Source organism: Lampetra fluviatilis, chromosome 18 (assembly GCF_964198595.1).
Source record: "Lampetra fluviatilis chromosome 18, kcLamFluv1.1, whole genome shotgun sequence".
Lineage (NCBI taxonomy): Eukaryota > Metazoa > Chordata > Hyperoartia > Petromyzontiformes > Petromyzontidae > Lampetra > Lampetra fluviatilis.
In genome coordinates, this window is record NC_136292.1 from 5,178,534 (window position 1) to 5,196,636 (window position 18,103).

The 18,103-nt window shown below is 50.5% G+C and overlaps 1 protein-coding gene across 1 annotated transcript; it reads left to right on the plus strand.

Annotated features, from left to right (window-relative positions):
• Positions 1–98: 98 nt before the first annotated feature.
• On the plus strand, positions 99–16,051 carry DTL (denticleless E3 ubiquitin protein ligase adapter). The gene is made up of 15 exons (XM_078864252.1): positions 99–411; positions 2,362–2,490; positions 4,019–4,117; positions 4,262–4,323; positions 4,816–4,936; positions 6,440–6,505; positions 7,165–7,274; positions 7,660–7,733; positions 9,070–9,173; positions 10,160–10,264; positions 10,594–10,706; positions 11,452–11,541; positions 12,431–12,551; positions 13,710–14,701; positions 15,864–16,051. The coding sequence occupies exons 1-15, from the start codon at positions 351–353 to the stop codon at positions 15,933–15,935; spliced, it is 2,319 nt and encodes a 772-aa protein (XP_078720378.1). The 5' UTR covers positions 99–350; the 3' UTR covers positions 15,936–16,051.
• The last annotated feature ends 2,052 nt before the right edge of the window (positions 16,052–18,103 follow it).

The window sequence follows — 18,103 nt, forward strand, 5'->3', positions numbered from 1 at the left end:
ACTGAGGACGCCGTCTGATTGGTCGAGAGATCAACACCCCCCCCCCTTCCGGGGGCAGTGCGGGGTGGCCAATCCAGTGAGGCGTGGCGTCATCTCCCGCCAAATCGTTTCGACCAATCGGCGAGCGCCTATCGAAATTCGCGGGAACTTTGGTGGCGGGAAAGTGGATTTTGTTTGTGCGTGTTAATCGCCGGCGGCGTTTCTAGAGGAGGCGGGAGAAGATTTTGCGCGCAATTGCGCAGTAAAGTTTTGGTTGTTGAGGCCGCGGGAATTGTCTGATTCTCCGTCTCTGGCGATCAAGTGTTTCGTGCTGTTCCTCTTGCGTGGCTGCTGGACCCCCGCTGTTGCAAATGGCTCGTAGGTCGCTGTTTGAGAGCGTTTACAACCGACACATCCCGAAGCGGAACAAAGGTGAGTGACTGTACTGCGCGCCATTACTTGGGACGAACTCCTGTGCTGTCGGTGCAGTGCATATAACAAACGCACCCTCGAAGAACGCAAAGCGTGCACGAAGGATGATCACGACCGCCGGGGAGATGGAGCGATTAAATCTGCTCGCGTTGCAAGAGGATGGTGATTCCATCCAGCAGTGGATGATGCTCTATGCATTGTAGTACAGTGCGGGCCATGCGAACAACTACGATCACCGCATACGTAGTATTATACTTGCCAAAGTATTACATTGTTCGTGTTTTTTTGTCGTATAGTTCTGTACCCTTATTTAAACAAGTTAAATTACAGCCTTTTGTATCACCACTGCTGCTGAATGGAGGAGGGTTTCTCTAGGCCGAGTCTGTTTTTGGTGGTTTGTTTGACTCTATACTCTTTGGTTCTTTCGGTAAAGTCATGTAGGTAGAAAAAATAATAATAGATTACGACGTTTCGATCGCTTGTGTTGCGATCGAAACGTCGTGATCTATTATAATTTTTTATACCTACGTGACTTTACTGAAAGAACCAAAGAGTATGGATTCCTCCAGTCACGAAAGCTTCAAATCAAGATTGTTTGACTTTGTTTCACCAGACTGGTCGGTACGGATTGACGGTGGGGGGGGGTCAAGACAAGTTAAGATACAATTCGGCAACACTCACTGTTGATGTTAGCCCGTGGCAGGCAAATCGGGCATAGAGCGTGGGTTAACTCCGTTGTTGTGGATAGTTGATTCAACAAATCGCTGTATCGTACATGGTCTTAACCAGGGTAACAAGAAGAGCCGTTCTTTTTTCGAATGTCGTAAAGAAAAACGATAACAACAACTCGCTTTTAATAGCAGCAGCGGTCCCTTGAAAAGAGCCACACGCCGGCCACGGAGGCCGTAGGTCGCGACCCCCCCCCCCCTGGTCTTCACACAACCATCGTCAGCAATAATGGAGTGTTTTTTGGGGTTAGATCGCGTAAATATAAATGTGTCGTTAAACCCCGCCACCACCCGACACAGCCAATTAGGAAGGTTTTGTCACGTGAACAGAACATGCCAATTCGTTACTGGTACAGCACGACCGGTGTGTTGGAGAGTACATCCAACACACTGTAAATGTTTACGTGACAAACCTTAACCAATTGGCTGTGTCGGATGATGGCGGGTTTAACGACACATACGTACGTGATCTCACCCAAAAAAAACCTGTAATTATGGTTGATATTGGTCGCGAAAGCCTACGTGTTAAACATCATCAGCAACCGAACTATCATCCACTGCTGCTCACACTCATCGCCTGGCTTGTCGCCAGCTCTCATGGTGTTGCACGAAGCCCCCTCTTTACCCAGTTAATCGGTGTGTGTATATAGCGCGGTCGCATTCCCACCAAAATGCCCCCGAATTCCCATCTCGGAAGCCAATGAGATGTGCGCACGACCGTGTAATGTGGATGGGAGCCCATTTTAATAATACGCATGGTAGGTTTTGGGCCACGTCCGGCTATGGATTCTTGTATCCATCTGTGCGCAGCTTTGAGCTTTTGCACGCCGGTTTCCTCCCGCGCGCCAAACACTCATTCGCGTACTCGCCAAAGATGATGAGTCTTTCCAGACTCGGCTACGTACTGTGCGAAAGAAGTTCAACATACGTACGTGCAATAATCACAAAGTGTTTTGTTTTCTTCTTCCGGATAAATAACGAGCCTCGTTAATTGTAAGCCTTCAGATCGTAGCAGTGTGCATTGTGAGCAACACGGCAGCATTTTTTTCATGCGCTCGTATTGCTTTAAAGCCTTATTAACCCGTGTGCATTCTGCCGAGCGTGCGCTCTCTTGCACTTAAGCGGCGGGTTCGCTTTCCAAACCCATGGCACAGCTGCTCGAGTGACGGTCGCTGATGTGACGCCCCCACGCAACCCTCTACCCCCGTGATTGTCACCCCAGTCGGGCCCTCCTCGCGCTGTCCCCTTGACTCCCTGCTGCTGGGATTCGAGTGCCGCGCACCGGACGAGCACAAGGTGTTCGGCACGGCGGGCGACCCGGTGCCTGCCTTTGCATGCCCCTTCTCGCGAGGTATCGAGAGATTTCCTCCACGCTCAACGTCGCATCATCACCTGCCTGCTGCCCCGCCACGGTCGCACTCATTACACACAAAGTGCTTGCCACAAACGTGCCACAAACGTACCGCAATACCTTGCTGATCTCGTCAAGGAGCATAAACCGTCAAGCGAAATCCGCTCAAAGTCGCAGCAGCAGCGGCTTTTGGCCGGTAGTGGAGCAAAGACGGTTACTGCATCGCACGCTTTCAGAGGCGCTTCTGCGGCCGTCTGGAACGCTCTTCCTTGCGATATTAGCAAGCCACTGGAGCTATGCGCTTTTACATTATCTATATTGAAAAGGTATTTCTTTAGAAGTGCTTTTGGTATTTAGTTTGTTGTCCAACACCTCCGATTAGCGCGGTTGGCCACGATCACCCGAGGCCAACTCACTGGTAAACCACGACTCGGTGACATTTCAATGGCTAAAACTAAATAATTTTGAACTCCGTTTGTGCCTCCCGCAGAAGCGCGTTATTAGCCACTGGTCATTGATGCGAGTGATGGATTCCACTTCACTTCAGTCACAATTAGGCAGCTCCCGTAATGCCCCTTTTCTTGAGGAGGTAGCCTCAATTCTAGATTTGAAGCTTTCGTGACTGCAAGTATTCATATTCTTAGGTTTTTTCGGTAAAGTCACGTAGGTAAAAAAATCAAAATTAAGAAAAGTAAAATTTTTTTTAATTTTTATTTTACTTTTATTAGCCTCACTTATGGAGGGGGCAAGATGAAGGTGATCATCTTCTCGGCCTCCTCCTTGTTACGTGCGAAAATACGACAAACGTCACGGCGACCGAATGTTCTCAACCGTATAAGAATTGGTTTTACCCTTTCTGGCAATAAAACAGGTGTTAAAATGTTAAAACACCAAACAGAAACCTTTTGCAAGGAGTGTATGCTTCAACCGACCTGCCGGTCAGAGACGCAACGGATACTAATAACTCGGTTTAACACGTAGATCGTGTAAATATATAAATGTGTCGTTAAACCCGCCACCACCCGACACAGCCAACTAGTAAGGGTTGTCACGTACACAGAACGTGCCAATTCGTCACTAGTACAGCACACCGGTGTGTTGGGTGGACTAATAACTCGTGCAGACAAAGTAAACAATTATAACTGCTTTCACAAATATGAATTTACGGCAAATAAAAGGACCGCTTAGACAAGAAAAGACGTTAAACTGCATTCGGTTAAAGCATACAAAAACAACACGTAAGTTGACACTTGTAATTTAATTGCTAATTATTGCGCTTAACTCGCAGCGGTGCAACGATGACATTCGCAGCGTCTCCTTTATTCTTCGTCTGTTTAGTTTGTTATCCTTCCACCTCCAATTAGCACGTCCGCCTACGTACGGTGCGGAAGAAGTTCTACATACATTCAAAAGGTTTCAGTAGCCCACGCATGTCTGTGTGTTACCACTGGGGAGTGCTGCAGCCCAAGTGCTGCCCATCCTGCAATCCCACCTGTGCAATGACGTTTCACTCGCTCCGTCTGCGCAGAGGCCGGTAGCCACCACCTGCTGGCCGTGCCCAGCGAGGACGGCGTGGTGCAGATCTACGACACGGAGAAGCCCCACAAGGGCAGCAGAGTGCTCAAAGGTACTCGCCGCACTACTCTTCTTCATCTTGGCAATCCTGCCCTGGAGGGGATGGTGGTGTGGGGGGGTAAAGGTCGAGAATTGATGTGGTGTGTGTGTGTGTGTCACCGTAACTGACATGCCGTTTGTTACGCCTGTATTTCAGCTTGGCTGGCTCATTCAAATGCTGTCTTCGATTGCGCCTGGATGCCCGGAGAATCTAAGCTCGTAAGTAATTCATAGATGCGCAACGCGGGGGGGCCCTCTTGCAATATTCAGAGGTCGAAATAACCAACAGTGGCCGTGGATTTAAGAACAGACCCACATGTAAACCAGTGCAAAGCATCGGGAGTATTTCCACTTAAATTTGGCAAAACTACTCAAGGCTTGGGGAGGCCTTCATCCAGCATTGGATGAATAATGTCTGCTGATGATACGGACAATGATGCTGAAAGTTAACTCGTAAGGAAACGTCTCGGAAGCAGCCTTGCATAACACCTACATCTAATGAGTCTGGCATGAATGTGTGTGTGTGTGTTTATTGCATTGAGATGTCAAAGCACGAAAATAATTACTCATGATGAGAATATATATTTTAAAAGTATAATGCCCCCACGCGTGTAAACGTACATCTGGGATCGTGGCACGGCCCTTCTAGCGTCAGAACGGACCGTTGGTTGCAGTGAAGGCAACACTTGTTAATCGGCCAATCCCCGGCAGGTGACGGCCTCGGGTGACCAGATGGCCAAGCTTTGGGACGTGTGCGCCGGGGAGGCCCTGGGTTCCTTCAAAGGTCACCAGTGCAGCCTCAAGTCGGTGGCGTTCAGCCAGGGCGAGAAAGGTATGCGCCACACGGCCAACACTGCCTCCTTCCGCAACGCAGTCCTGCGCGCGCACATAATGTGTCCCCCGATTCATTTGTAATTGTTGTTGTCGCACTCCTGCTGATTGAAGTCTTTCACCCCCACACACTGTGTGAACATTGGTGGGGGGCGGGGAGGTGTTGGTATATGTGACCACACTTGACCCCGCTGGTCAGCGCGGGTTGGTGAAGTTGGGGGCTCAGGAGCAGTTCGGACGTCGCACGCCACCGATGTTAGCCGTGGATGAGAAGTGAACTTTGATTTCAGGGTTCATAGCTCAGCGTGCTAACAACTGCACAGTCGCTGGCCTCGCCGACTGATTAATTGTGATTAATGACGCAAGGAAACCATTAGAGACGGTGACTAATACCGTACAAAAACAAAGAGCGATTTGCGCTCCTTATGAAGTATTTTCGAAAGCTTGATCACGGTGAGCCTCAATTCCCCAGCCACCTGGAACGTGCGCTGATCCCCACACCCCAATCCCTCCCCCCCCATCTGTGTCCAAACGGCGGTCATCTGTAAATACAAACCGTACATGTGCGGCACTCGATTTATGGCGGTCGGTGCGTTTGAACGTTCTTTACTCTTGAGCAAATGATTAATCAATAAATGTGCCGCTTGGATCGGTAAGCAGAAAAGACTTGCACTTGGTATGCAAGGCACCCAGCACACTCTCTTCCCTGATGGATATTGAACCCAAGATCCAGAGCGCAGGTGCAAATCTAACAGCACGGATGCTGTGCCAGGCCATTTCCTATGGATGTCTATGCGGCACGCATTCTCATTGCGTAGAGCACATGGGGAGGGAGCGGTGGGGCAGTGGTTAGTGCATTGAGCTATTATGAACCTAGCGAACTGAGATTCGGACTCATATTTTATTGCAGCTGGTAAGACCCGTTGAGCTAAGCAGCTCTTTCACAAAAAAGAACGACCGCAGCCCAAGACCATCGGCAGTGGCAGCAGATACAGGACATCGCAGGGTGGGAGTGTGAAAATGTATTCCAAGGCACGGCTAACATTAGTGGCGAGTGATATCTGAAACGGTCCTGGGCTCCCCTCCCAACCTCACTAACCCTCCGCACTGAGCAGCGTGATGAAGTACAGACAGACAAATCTGCATAACCGACACGGCGCGGGGAGGCCTTCATCCAGGAGTGCATTGACCAGAGGCTGTAAAGAATGATTATTATTACTCGAGCATATAAGCAGCTTGGCAAGGATGTCTAGAGACTCTGGGATCATTGAGATCCACACATGAAAAGATTAACTTCTGGAGTTCCCCCCGAAAAGTCGCGTGGTATCGACGGTTTTTGTGGAGGAATGGCATTAAAAAAGCAATAACAAATCCAGAAAAAAGCATAATTAAGTGGAAACTAAGCTCAGCACTTGCGTAGCAGCACTGCCATTGTTCGCACCCATGAACAGCTTCATGAGAACTGATGCTTATTTAACCCTTTCCTGTTCCCTCTTGATGTTAGCGGTCTTTTGCACGGGAGGAAGAGATGGAAACATCATGGTCTGGGACATCAGATGCAGCAAAAGGGGTGAGAATGCAAAACAAGGGACGGCGTTGGTGGGCACACATCCAGAAACTCGCCACCTTTGTCATTACTGTGCAAATTGTTTACCCATTTACCCAAGGTAAGGCTCATTGAGTCCGAACATTATTTTCCATAAGAGTCCTCCATTGGGATGTTTGGCCATTTACATTAATGGATGTTCAGCTTGTAGGAAGAAACTGGAGTAAACTTTCTATACACCAGAGAGTGTCACTCAAAGCTTACAAACTTGGCTTCATCCATGTAAAAAGTCTGACTCGTTTTGAGGATTGCCCTTTAATGGGATGTTTGCCCAATTCCATTAATGAATGTTAATAATGGGGAAATGGAGCACCCAGAGAGAACCCGCTCGCATAATGGAGGGACAATTGTGACTCGCATCGGTTCAAGAATCCATCCTGTGCAACCCAATCCTGCGAGATCTGGAATTCCCAGGCAGTCTCCCAAAGTTCTCACCGGTACGAAGCCAGCTTGGCTTTCCGACATCTGATTGAATGGGGCACATTCAGGGGGAGGTCGATTTGTTCATAGGCAGGAGAGTAACACAGGAGAAGAGGGCACATTGGTTGGGTGAGAACGCACCGTTAAGCACGAGCGTCGTTGGGTGACATTCGTGCCGCTTGTGCTCGTGTTTGCGACGACAGACGGGTTCTACAGCGCGGTGAAGAGAATCGGCAGCGCTCACAACGCGCCCGCCAAGATCAGCGTGACTCCCAAGCGCCGGAACACGCCGCGGGGCATGGCTCCCTCCGTGGTGCGTTCCAGAGACCTAGGCGCACGTGGTCACGCGGCGCGCTCGATTGACCGCGCCTCCAGTCAACCGCACGTGTGCGACGGTTCGCCCGCCGCGCGATTCCTTGAATCGATCTTTTTGTCACCACGGCATGCTTTGGCGCCGCTCGTGGCGCGAATCAGAATCAGAATCTTTATACTGGAGGAATGCCGTGAGCTATGAAGCTCTTTCGCGAAACACACGCGCAACCTTGTTTTCGACCGCCAACTCTCTTTTAAAGGAGGCAAAATAATTTTAGACGACATCGGCATGACAATGAGACGCCTGTGCACCGGTATGGTTCTCGTTAGGCCACTATTTTTTGCGCTCGCTGACTCCATCGCCGCTCCCCCCCCCCCCTTCCCAGGACTCCCAGCAGAGCGTCACGGCTGTGATTTTCCAGGACGAAAAAACTCTCATCTCCTCTGGGGCCGTAGACGGGTAAGTGGACCCCGCCATTTCCATCGACACGAAACCAAAACAAAAAAAACACTGGCGTGGAAATACCGACGCGCGTTTTTATTTTGCCAACAAAGGTTATCCTCGAAAGAGAGACGTCCAGTCTCGAACGTGTTCGTGTACAGCCCGTTGTCAATTCACTGCTGGATGAGCGCCTCTTAGGGCCGTTTTATTTTGACCGTACCTCACCATGCTGGTCAGTGTGGGTTGGTGAAGTAAAAACAATAAATGGATTTTGCTACACTGCCCTATAATATTCACAACGCCGACTCCACCTGTCTTTGCGTGTGGTTGTCACTCATCCAAGCACTGTTTGTTCGTCTAGGCAAGATGTTAACTACATTGCCTGGTATGCACGAGGTCGTGGGTTCGATCCCAACCCTGATGCCTGTATATTTGGAATTTGCATGTTCTCCCCATGGTCACTTGGATTTTTCTCCCGGGTCCTCCGGTTTTTCCCTCCACATTTAGAAACATAGGAGTTTTTGGCTCCCCATAAATGTCTACATGATGAGCCACTTATTTGAGATACCATTTATGGCCAGGTTACTTCTGAAAAAGAGATTTTTAGCTCAGTGGGCCTTACCTGGTAAAATACAAATAGTTTATAGTTCAATAGTCTTTTAATCTAGTCTCAGTAGGCTTTTAAAACAACAATTTAGAAATCTTTGTCAATCCACTGCCGGATGAAAGCCTCTCCACGCCGTGTCCAGTCATGGAGTTTGTTTGGCCAATCTTCACGTCGTTCAGGTGCAAGATGGTTAGCACCAGAGGTCGCAAACGGGTTTTGATTCCTTACCCGTACCCGTACCCGGCCGCACCAGGGTCGCAAATGGGTATCCGTACCCGTACCCGGCCGTACCCGGCCGGGTACGGGTACCCGTTCCCTACCCGTACCCTACCCGAAATGAGTGACAAACGGTTACTCACCAGTGACTCACGGCCTACCCGTACCCGGCTGCACCAGGGTCGCAATCGGGTACCCGTAACCGTACCTGGCCGGGTACGGGTAGCCGGGTATCGGATAGGGTATGGGTATCGGGTACCCGGTTGCGACCTCTGCTTAGCACTGATTCAGATATCACTCGCCGCTGATGATAGCTGGCGGGGGAATGGAACTCAGGCCGCCAGGTGTGCGAACCACTTCACCGCCCCAGGCAAAATGGGTTCCTACCTGGTTTATAAACAAGGGTCTGTGCGTCTTTCTGGAAGACGTGCAGAGAGGTCAACACCTTGCCCGCGGCACTTCCACACGCACGCCGGGAAGTGTTCCTTCATCGCCGACATCCCTCGCCCTCTTTTCCTTTTGTTCTCGTAGGATAATAAAGGTTTGGGACATGCGCAAAAACTACACCAGCTACCGGATGGGACCCGTGCCTGCGCAGTCATTCCCCTATCCCGGCAGCAGCTCCCGGAAGAGAGGTACGTGCCTGCACTGTGATGGCGCTCCCTGTGCGTCCGTTGTTCTGACCGCCTGTTCGTCCGTGTTGTGAAATAATGGGCAGCGGGGCAAAGTGTGAACGACTTGATAGAGATGCAAGAGTGTAGAGATGGTGCAGCTGAGATCCTGGCCTTGAATCTGGGTTTCAGCCGCCCATGATTAAACCGGGTTATCAAGTGCGTTGAGTTTATGGTATCAACCCAATTGGCAATGATTGTACAAAAATAATTGTATTTTCACTTCATTTTGCAGAATTTTCAGCTCTTAATATTAAAGTTATATCGATTTGATAGCTTGTATGAAGTTTGAGAAATTTAATTTGACTGCCACCGTGAAGTTGGAGAGATGCGGCATCAATTAAAATTTTAAATATAAAATTTTTAATGAAAACATCAACATGTTATGGTCATTTTAGCTAACAATGCTTTGTAATTGTAATTATAATTGACTCCAGGTCTACTATGTGATGAACATTTCTCTGGCGTCGCGTGAATGAAAGTGGTCACTTTCAGGAATCTCAGAGGTAGTTCTGTAATAACTCCTTCTGTGGGCCGTTCTACATCACGTTAATATTCAGGAATGCCTCACTGAGGCTCACAAACTCATTTACAGGCGACTCTTGGCAAGTTTTTTCTCGTAGTAGGGTGTGCGATAATCGCTCCGTAGATTCGGATTGAGTGACCTGTGGGTCAAATTTCCAAACGAGGCCAATGTGGCCCGTGACGCCGCCAGGAGACAACGGGCCTGCCCCTGCAAACAGCGCCCAGGCCCACTGCAAACTCCACAGCGTGTATCGTTACGATTGTCGCAAGCGCAGATTGGGAGAGATGGTGACATGGGGTGATGCTGCGCTGCGACACTGATTGTACGGTTGGATAAAACTTGCATTTTTAAAATAAATGATACCAGCCGGTACCGGCACGAGAGTGACTTCTCTGCCCCTGCCCCCCGGTGTTTGTACTCGCAGGGTTCTCGAGCCTCGTACTCAACGCCTCGTCCTCGCTTCTCTTCGCCAACTGCACGGACGACTCTGTGTACATGTTCGACGTGGCAGGAGCGAGGACGTCGCCGGGTAAGCGGGGGGCCCTCCCACGGTCGCGCTCATAAATGTGTTGGCTCTTGACGCGCTTGATTCGATTCATCTGTCGTGAGCGTAAGAGTTGATATTTAATCGATGAGTCGTTTCTTGTTTTTAAGCCCACCCTCTCCCCCCCCCCCCCCTTGCAATTTGTTATGAATTTTGCGCCTTCAGTGGCTGCAAAGCTTAAGTGGTCAGTAACCACGCGAGAGATCAATTCTAAATAATAATCTCCTAATCCCGCGGGCGGAAAGAGTAGGTGGTGGGGAGTTCCCATCGCACGCCCCTCGTTTACCCGTGTCGCCTCGTTTTTCCCGCGGCAGTGGCGACGTTTCGGGGTCACCTTAACTCGTCGTTCTACGTGAAGAGCAGCCTGAGCCCCGACGGGGAGTTCCTCCTCAGCGGCTCCAGTGACGACGTTGCCTACATCTGGAAGGTGAGGGGGGGGGACCCTGAAGCTGTCGAACACCGCCCCCACCTGCACCGCTACCACCACCAACACGACCATCTCCTGGTGGGATCTGTGCGCCCGGCACCAGGAATTGCTGGGCTGCGTCAAGAGTCGATGCTGCTCTACGCAGTGGCTCGCTCCAAGCGCGCTCTCGCCATCGCTCATTCGCTCTCTTGTCACTCTTTTTAACACCGCAAACTGCATTTTTCCCATTAACTTTATGCCTCTGGGTACCATAGCCAATGTGAAGGATGCGTTTGGCCGATATTTTTCTATTTTTCATTTTACCAGGTAAGGCCCAGTGAGTGATATCGCTCTTTTTCAGAAGCCACAAATGACAGTTCATAGAAGTGGCTTATCACGTGGACATTTATAGTAGCCAAGAACACATGTCGATTCTAAATGTGGAGGGAAAAACCGGAGGACGTGGAGAATAATCCACGGTGAGAACATGCATACTCCAAATATACAGCTGTCAGGGTTGGGATCAAAACCACAACCTCCTATATACCAGGCGAGGTAGTTAACATCTCGCCACTGTGGCGATAATAATACATTGATTTGTAACCTTGCTCGAGGAACGTGCTAATTCTCATCCGATAGGTAATCATTAGCGCTCTCTGTTGCTGGCCACTTTGAATTACAGGCCTTTGGTCCAGCGCTTAGCAATTGAGGGGGGTTTAATTTTGTCCGCGAGGCTCAGCGTGTGGCTCCTGCCCTTCCTCCCCAGGTGGCGGATCCGCTGGCCGAGCCCGTGCTCCTGCGGTGGCACTCGCAGGAGGTCACCTCCGTGGCCTGGTGCCCCACCGACTTCACCAAGGTACCCACGCCACCACCACGCTCTCTCTCTCTCTCACCTCTGCTGTTGCTGCTTTTGCTGCTGGAGGAAAGTCCTCCAATGAAGGAAGCTCTAGAGCAGCAGGGGTGGTCAACCTGTAGCAAACCAAGAGACACAAAGTACCCATGAGTTCTGCAAAGAGTCAAGTATATATATATAATATATAACTTTCATTCGTAATTTTGTACTATCGCAGTTGCAAATTCTACGTTATGCCCCTCCGATCGAGCTGCATGTGGTGGATTAAAGAGCTGCATGTGGCTCGGGAGACGCCAGCTGGCCACCACTGCTCTATCCAGCTCCTCCTGGGAGGGTGTTAAGACTTTCTCTTCCACAACCGGTCGATTGTCTTGGAAGCAGTGGGAGGACCCACACTTTACCACACCACCACACGTGACCTGTCCATCACAAAACTGTGTGGTGTACTCATGCCGCTGATCGTTTGGTGACGGAGGGGGGGGTGGAATTAATTAACTTTTGCTTCAACTGCCACACCGGAAAATCGAATCGAACCGGTAACTTTAACACGTCAGCTCGACCGGTAACCTCTGGATTGCGAGTTTGCTAACCGTGACACCACAGCAGCATCTCCAGATCTCTCTATCTACACGTGTGTAATACGGGGCTTGCCTTCCCTGTCCAAAATCTGGGAGCGGAGGGGAACAACTGCCTGCGTGTCCACATCTGTGATGTGCGTTTACACTTTACTTACGGCGGCAAATAACAATGTCCTAAATGTATGCGGCTGACGTAAGGTCCTGCGCTCGGATGTTTGCGGAATTTACTAACGCCTATCTCTGCGTAAATGACGATAGACACGGCTGAAGGTCAACATGTGCCTCCCCCCCCCCCCGCGTGTCTCACCGGTTAGATCGTGACCTGCTCGGACGACAACAAGCTGCTGATCTGGCGACTGAGTCGTGGGACTGACCAGGCCAAGGACTCCACAGGGAAATCGGACCTACTGGCCCGCGCGTCCAGGAGCAATGAGCGTAAGAAATCGATTGACTGGCGCCCAAGCGATCGGACAACTTGTAACATAATTCTACACTGTGGTGACATCATTCTCCACTGCTCGTGCTTTGTGTCATCACCGATCGTGGCTGCTCGTACAACCTATTGGACTCATGATGTTTGTTGTGATAGCTTTTGTGTTGTTTGTGCTTTTTGTTTTGGTGCCGTTTCTTAATTTGTTGATTCATTTTAGATTTTGCTTTGTAGTAGTAGGGTTTAAAATTTCTTGTTAGTGGCCATATATATGAGATTTAGTCCTTATATATAATGAATGTACAGCATTTTGGGATGCTATTAACATGAATGAAGCGATATAAAATAAAAGTATTATTATTATTGTAACATTCAGCAACCGTGATAATTTCGTGACGCTCGGAATAACCGTACTTCACCTCGTGCGAGCCTTACACCTCGCCTGCGAACCTACGTTTACAAAAGTGAAATCGACATCTCCACTGAAGAAGTGTAACAACGGGCAATATCATTTAGTCCACGTGCGGTGCAGTGTAAAGACGCTCGGAAAGTTATTTTCATTTCAGTGACGCGTCCGTGGTGATTCTTATTCACTTGGATGTTTGCTGCTCTAAATGTGTTTTTTTTTTAGATTGTTTATAAGATGTTTTGTTGTTTTAGTGTCGCTTTGTTGAATAATTTAAATGTTCTGCTGTGTCATTCATGTCCCCCTTCCCCCATATGAATTAAAGCTTGCTAGCTCACGTGGGCCTTCCCCCGGGATGCCAAATGTAAATACAATGAACAGCCCTTTCGGCAATCCACTGCATACACTCCGTGTATGTCTTGGGGAGTTACTTATCCATACTGCACAATGCGACCGAGCAAAGGCGGTGAGCAAAGAAGTACGGCTAATGTTTTTGCCTTGCCCCGCCTGTTATGCACGGTTTGTGCCCATCCAAACACCGTCCAAGCTTAAACCCCGCTTTGATTCGGAGATACGACGAGATCGTGTGCATTCCGAGTGATTCTGGTCATCGGCTAGTTGTACGTGTGCATGTTGAACTTTCTTTCGCACCGTACGTAGCCAACCCTGCTAATCGGAGGTGTGGGGGATAGGACAACAAACTAAACGCCTCCCTGCGTCTTTTGTTTGTGTCGTTGTTGTCGTCGCGTGAAAACAGATAAACGCGGCGCACACGGCCAGGCCATCACCACTCCTGCCAAGCCGTCCCACGGTGGCCACGCGCCGTCGCACACGTCCCCGCGCCCCGCCGCCTGCGTGCTGGGCTCCTCCGCCTCGCTGCCGTCCCCAAGCTCCTCCGAGTCGTCGCTGCAGTCGGCCGCCACCCCGAAGGCCGCTCCGCTGACCCCGAGCCCGGCCGGCGCGCCCTCCAGGCTCGATTCCGCATCTCCGCTCGGCGCCTTTTCCCCCCCTTCCTCCTCGGGCACGCCGTCCGGACCGTCCGGGCCGTCCGGGCCGTCGGGGTCGCGCGCTGCCCCGGCCACGCCGACGTCGAGGACGCCACTGTCCCACGTGCAGTCTCCCGCGGCGCCGGGCGGTTCCGCGTTGCTCTCGCCCGGCTCCCGAACCCTCTCCATCACGCGGTGGCTGCAGGTGGCGGGCGGCGCCTCGTCGGAGAGGAAGAGGACGGGGCCGCGCCGTGACGCCGCCGCTGGACCCACCTCCGGGCGGGCCAAGCGCCGCCTGGAGACGGGCGGCGGCGGCGGCGAGGGCGGCGTGGACGCAGACTCGAGCTGCTTGAGCGGCGCGAGGTGCAGTGAGCTGTGCAGCCAAGTGTGCAAGAGGTTGAGGCCCGAGCCTGACGAAGGCCCGACGGGCGGCGACGCGGACTTCGCGCGGACCGAGGACGCGGTCGTCCCGGGGGTCGAGAACTTCACGAGCGGCCCGCGGTCCGTCGGCGTGGCGGCCGCGCTGCCGCCGACCTCTGACCTCGTCACGGACAAGACGGGGAGCGGCCGCCACTCTCCCCGGGCCGACTCGTCGTGCCGTCCCCCGGAGTCGGAGAGCGTGAACAAAGAGAACCAGGGCGCCGACCGGACGCCGGCTCGGGGAGCGGGGCAAGGGAAGAGCAAGGGAAGGGTGACGGCACGGTCGGGGAGCCTCCGTGGCAAAGCCAAGGGCAGTGCTGAGATGGCGCTATCGCCAGACAAGGTGAGCCGATTGTCCGGTGTGGGATGAGACGCGTCTTTTTTTTTTCTTTTGTTCACATGGCGGCGGTGTCGTGTGTTTTTTGCTGCATTGCAAACCTGGTGACCTGGATCCGATTCCCACTCGGTTGCAAATATCTCTGCTGGGTATGAGCCTCCGCTAGGTTGACTCGGCCTTAAATGAGTAATAACTGCTGCTGATGTGTGCAAACATCTGCACTGAGATGACAAAGGTGGCCGAGTGGTGCTTTTACCACGTCACCTCTTTGCTTACCATACCGGCTTTTGTAGGAGCTATGGGCGAACGGCATTAGCTCCAACAGAGAAGTGTTTCAGGGTGACGTTATGGAAGTGAAGCATTAGGAATGTTACCATTGAGTGTCGGGGAAATAGTGTGTATGACAACCCACATTCTATTTGATGAATCTATCACGGCTTCATCGACATACGTGACAATCTGCAGTTTACATTAATGATTGTATTTTATTTCTATTGATGGCCACGCAATGAACTTAATCATTCACGTAATCGTCTTACTCTCAACAAAACCCTGATTTCTGGACAATGGAGCATTTTTGTGGGTTTTCGAGTTTTGTCCAGGACACCCTCTAAATCTACCCTCAATTCTACCCCCGAAGTAATCTCTCCCCCCCACTACAATTAAGTGATTGTTTTTCATTTTGTTATCTTGTTTGTAACATCTCTACTGTCCATCTATAGCGTTTTTACCCTTTTTCAAGTTCGTACTCTCCCATCTGTACTGGCTGTTGCATCTGCGGTGTTTTAGTCGTTTTGACTGCTATCCCAAAGTAAACATTTTCATAAGTTTGTACGCGTCCATAATAATTCATGCTTACCGTGATCTTTTTTGGCTGTACCGAAAAAATAATCTGCAGTACAAATTCATATTTGTAGCCGTGAAAGATTGAAATCAAAATTAATGATTAATTCTTTGACATGAGGATTTTGAGGCACTGTTCGTGTGCGCAGGAAGAAGTGTTAATTGACGAATCAATGAATCTCCGTGTTTCTACGAGGCAATTACGTTGCTCTGTGCCTTGGCGGTAAATGGACAGGTAAATTAAACTGCACCACTGTGTATAAAACACACCGTTTGGTGGTAATACGCGTTCTCACACGTTATCGCTTTTTTATCTTCCTTCCAGCCTTCGAGTCCCACCATCATGATGAAGAAAATCTCCAGCTACTTCCAGAAATCACCTGGGGTCAAGCCCTGAGACGCGTCGAGTACACGCTTCGTATTAGCCAGCGCATTCCCGGAGCCCCTCTTGCCATTTTACACCGAACCACCACCACCACCACGCCGTGAGATTTTAAATTTAAATTAAAAAAAGCTGCTGCTGCTGTGTCAAAGGATGGGGTGGTTGGGGGGTTGGGGGGGGGGGAGAGGAAAGAGGATAGGCATTGTGCATGTATAATATGTCTTTTATGTCACCCTGCACACTATGGACCAGGAAATTGTTCTCTCAAAAAGCCTAGAGCCATTTTACAGACGGTCCGACGGCTTTGCAGAAGAAAAGGGCTCGGACACACACACACACACAGGCCAGTGGGTGCGGCGGATGTGGCAATGCAGCAGCGAGACTCCATGGCGGGCAGCTGGGCCGCCCCCCCCCGCGCTCTACATTCAACGGCAACTTAGCCCTGGCTCGGTTGCCACCGCGGACTTGACGTGCTTTGGAGTGGCACCGCTAGATAACCTGTTAACGCTGCCCCTGAGCGAGCCTCTGTGTGCCCCGTCCGTCCGAGTGAGCGCGCGTTGGGGCGGAGAGAGGACAGAAGGATGTTGTGTGGGCAGTGTTTGTGTATTGTACACACAGAACGCTTGGAAATATATCGCGGCGAAAAAATATATTGTAGAGCTGTTTTTTTACTTACGCTTGTAACAAGTTAGGCAAAGTCTACTGTGCGTCGTGTGTATACATCATTCTACGCTGACTTTGACGTGCACTGTTTATTATAGGGTTGGTGGAGTATCGTTCTGGCAGTTTTTAGACATGTGGGGACATGACCCCAGCAAAGAGCTGATGTGGAATAACCTGTCGCTTAAAAGCAGAACAATGCTCGCGTTCATTCTATTCACCATGGGAGCTGAGCTTTGCTTCCTTTGCGAGTTGCATCAGACGTTGGTATGAACACTAAGTTGTACACGTTTTAAATAAAAGCGAAATGGGCTCGTACTTATGTTTAGCGGATTTTCGTAATTGATGGAATTTAAATGATGGTTTAAAAAAAAAAGAAACCTGCACACAATCGGTTCGGCACCATAAGGCTTCAAGGCTGTTTGGAAATCGTTGTTTTATTATTCTGCATTTTGTTGTGTGTTTTTTTTAATCTCTCTCCACTTGAACGCGTAACTGTTTAGCAGTCTGGTGGTGAGTGCGCGGCTGAGAAGCGCATTAAATTCATCAGTTCGGCAGACCTGCCATCTGCACCATTTCACAGTTCAGCGGGACCGCTAAAGCCATCTGTTGACCAGACCGCCGGGCTGCGGGGGAAAGAAACAGACTCATACGTGCCGCAGCAAATAAATCAGCACCCCCACAAACATTTAATTTCTATGCGGCGTGGTCGGTCTGCTCACCTCCGTAATTGGCGGGGGGCGGAGGTTTGTATGTATGTTGCACGTCGTACGTAGCCAACCACGGACATCGAATGGTGCGTTGGTACACCTTGGCGAAGATGTTTGTGTTTTGTAATCTGGTTTCTCAACTAAAGCTGCGACAGGGCCGAAGGCCAGGGTGAAATACAAATGCAGTGCCCCTTGAAAGAAATCGGTCTGGTGACAACACCACTGTTGTTGGCTGTCATTTGTTTTCTGTGATGTGGCTCGTGTGTTTACCCATTGTAGTCACGCGTTGATACAATCGGGTACAGGCTATTCATGTCAATGCCCTTTTTCGTGGCTTTGCAGCCTGGGTGGCCAACCTAATTGCCCAAACCAAACTTAAGACTACCATTCCGATAAGCCGCATTTTCCTCATGTTAGCGAATCTAAACGTATATATTTTTTAAATGAAATAATTGCACGTTCATGAATTTCGACAGGAAACTCGATGGCTTTTTTAAGAGGCTTGAAGCGAACAGCGGATTTTGTGCACCGAGGGCGTGAATTTTTTTTGTCGGTGGCAAATTCGGGAGCAAGAAAAACGCGCGGCGCGCCGGTGCATTCTCGATTTGAACACGAAACAAAAAAAGATTTGCGCGCGATTGACGCGAGTGGCGTCGAGCCCAGAGCGGGGCAGCGTCCACCGAGCCCGTGATGGACAACGGCGAATTCGCAGCGAGCGTTTTCTCTCTCTCCTTCCTTTCTACTCAATCCGCCCGCCCGCTTGCCCGCCCGCTTTTAATGATGCACGGCGCGAAACCCTCCAGCGATGGCAGA

What these genes read in the sequence shown, in the direction of transcription:
- DTL (XM_078864252.1), top strand. Translation starts at nt 351, where the DNA reads ATGGCTCGTAGGTCGCTGTTTGAGAGCGTTTACAACCGACACATCCCG. An exon ending in GGGCAGCAGAGTGCTCAAAG is followed by an intron (nt 4,118 to 4,261) that starts GTACTCGCCGCA and finishes CCTGTATTTCAG; the next exon opens with CTTGGCTGGCTCATTCAAAT. An exon ending in TCCTCTGGGGCCGTAGACGG is followed by an intron (nt 7,734 to 9,069) that starts GTAAGTGGACCC and finishes TTGTTCTCGTAG; the next exon opens with GATAATAAAGGTTTGGGACA.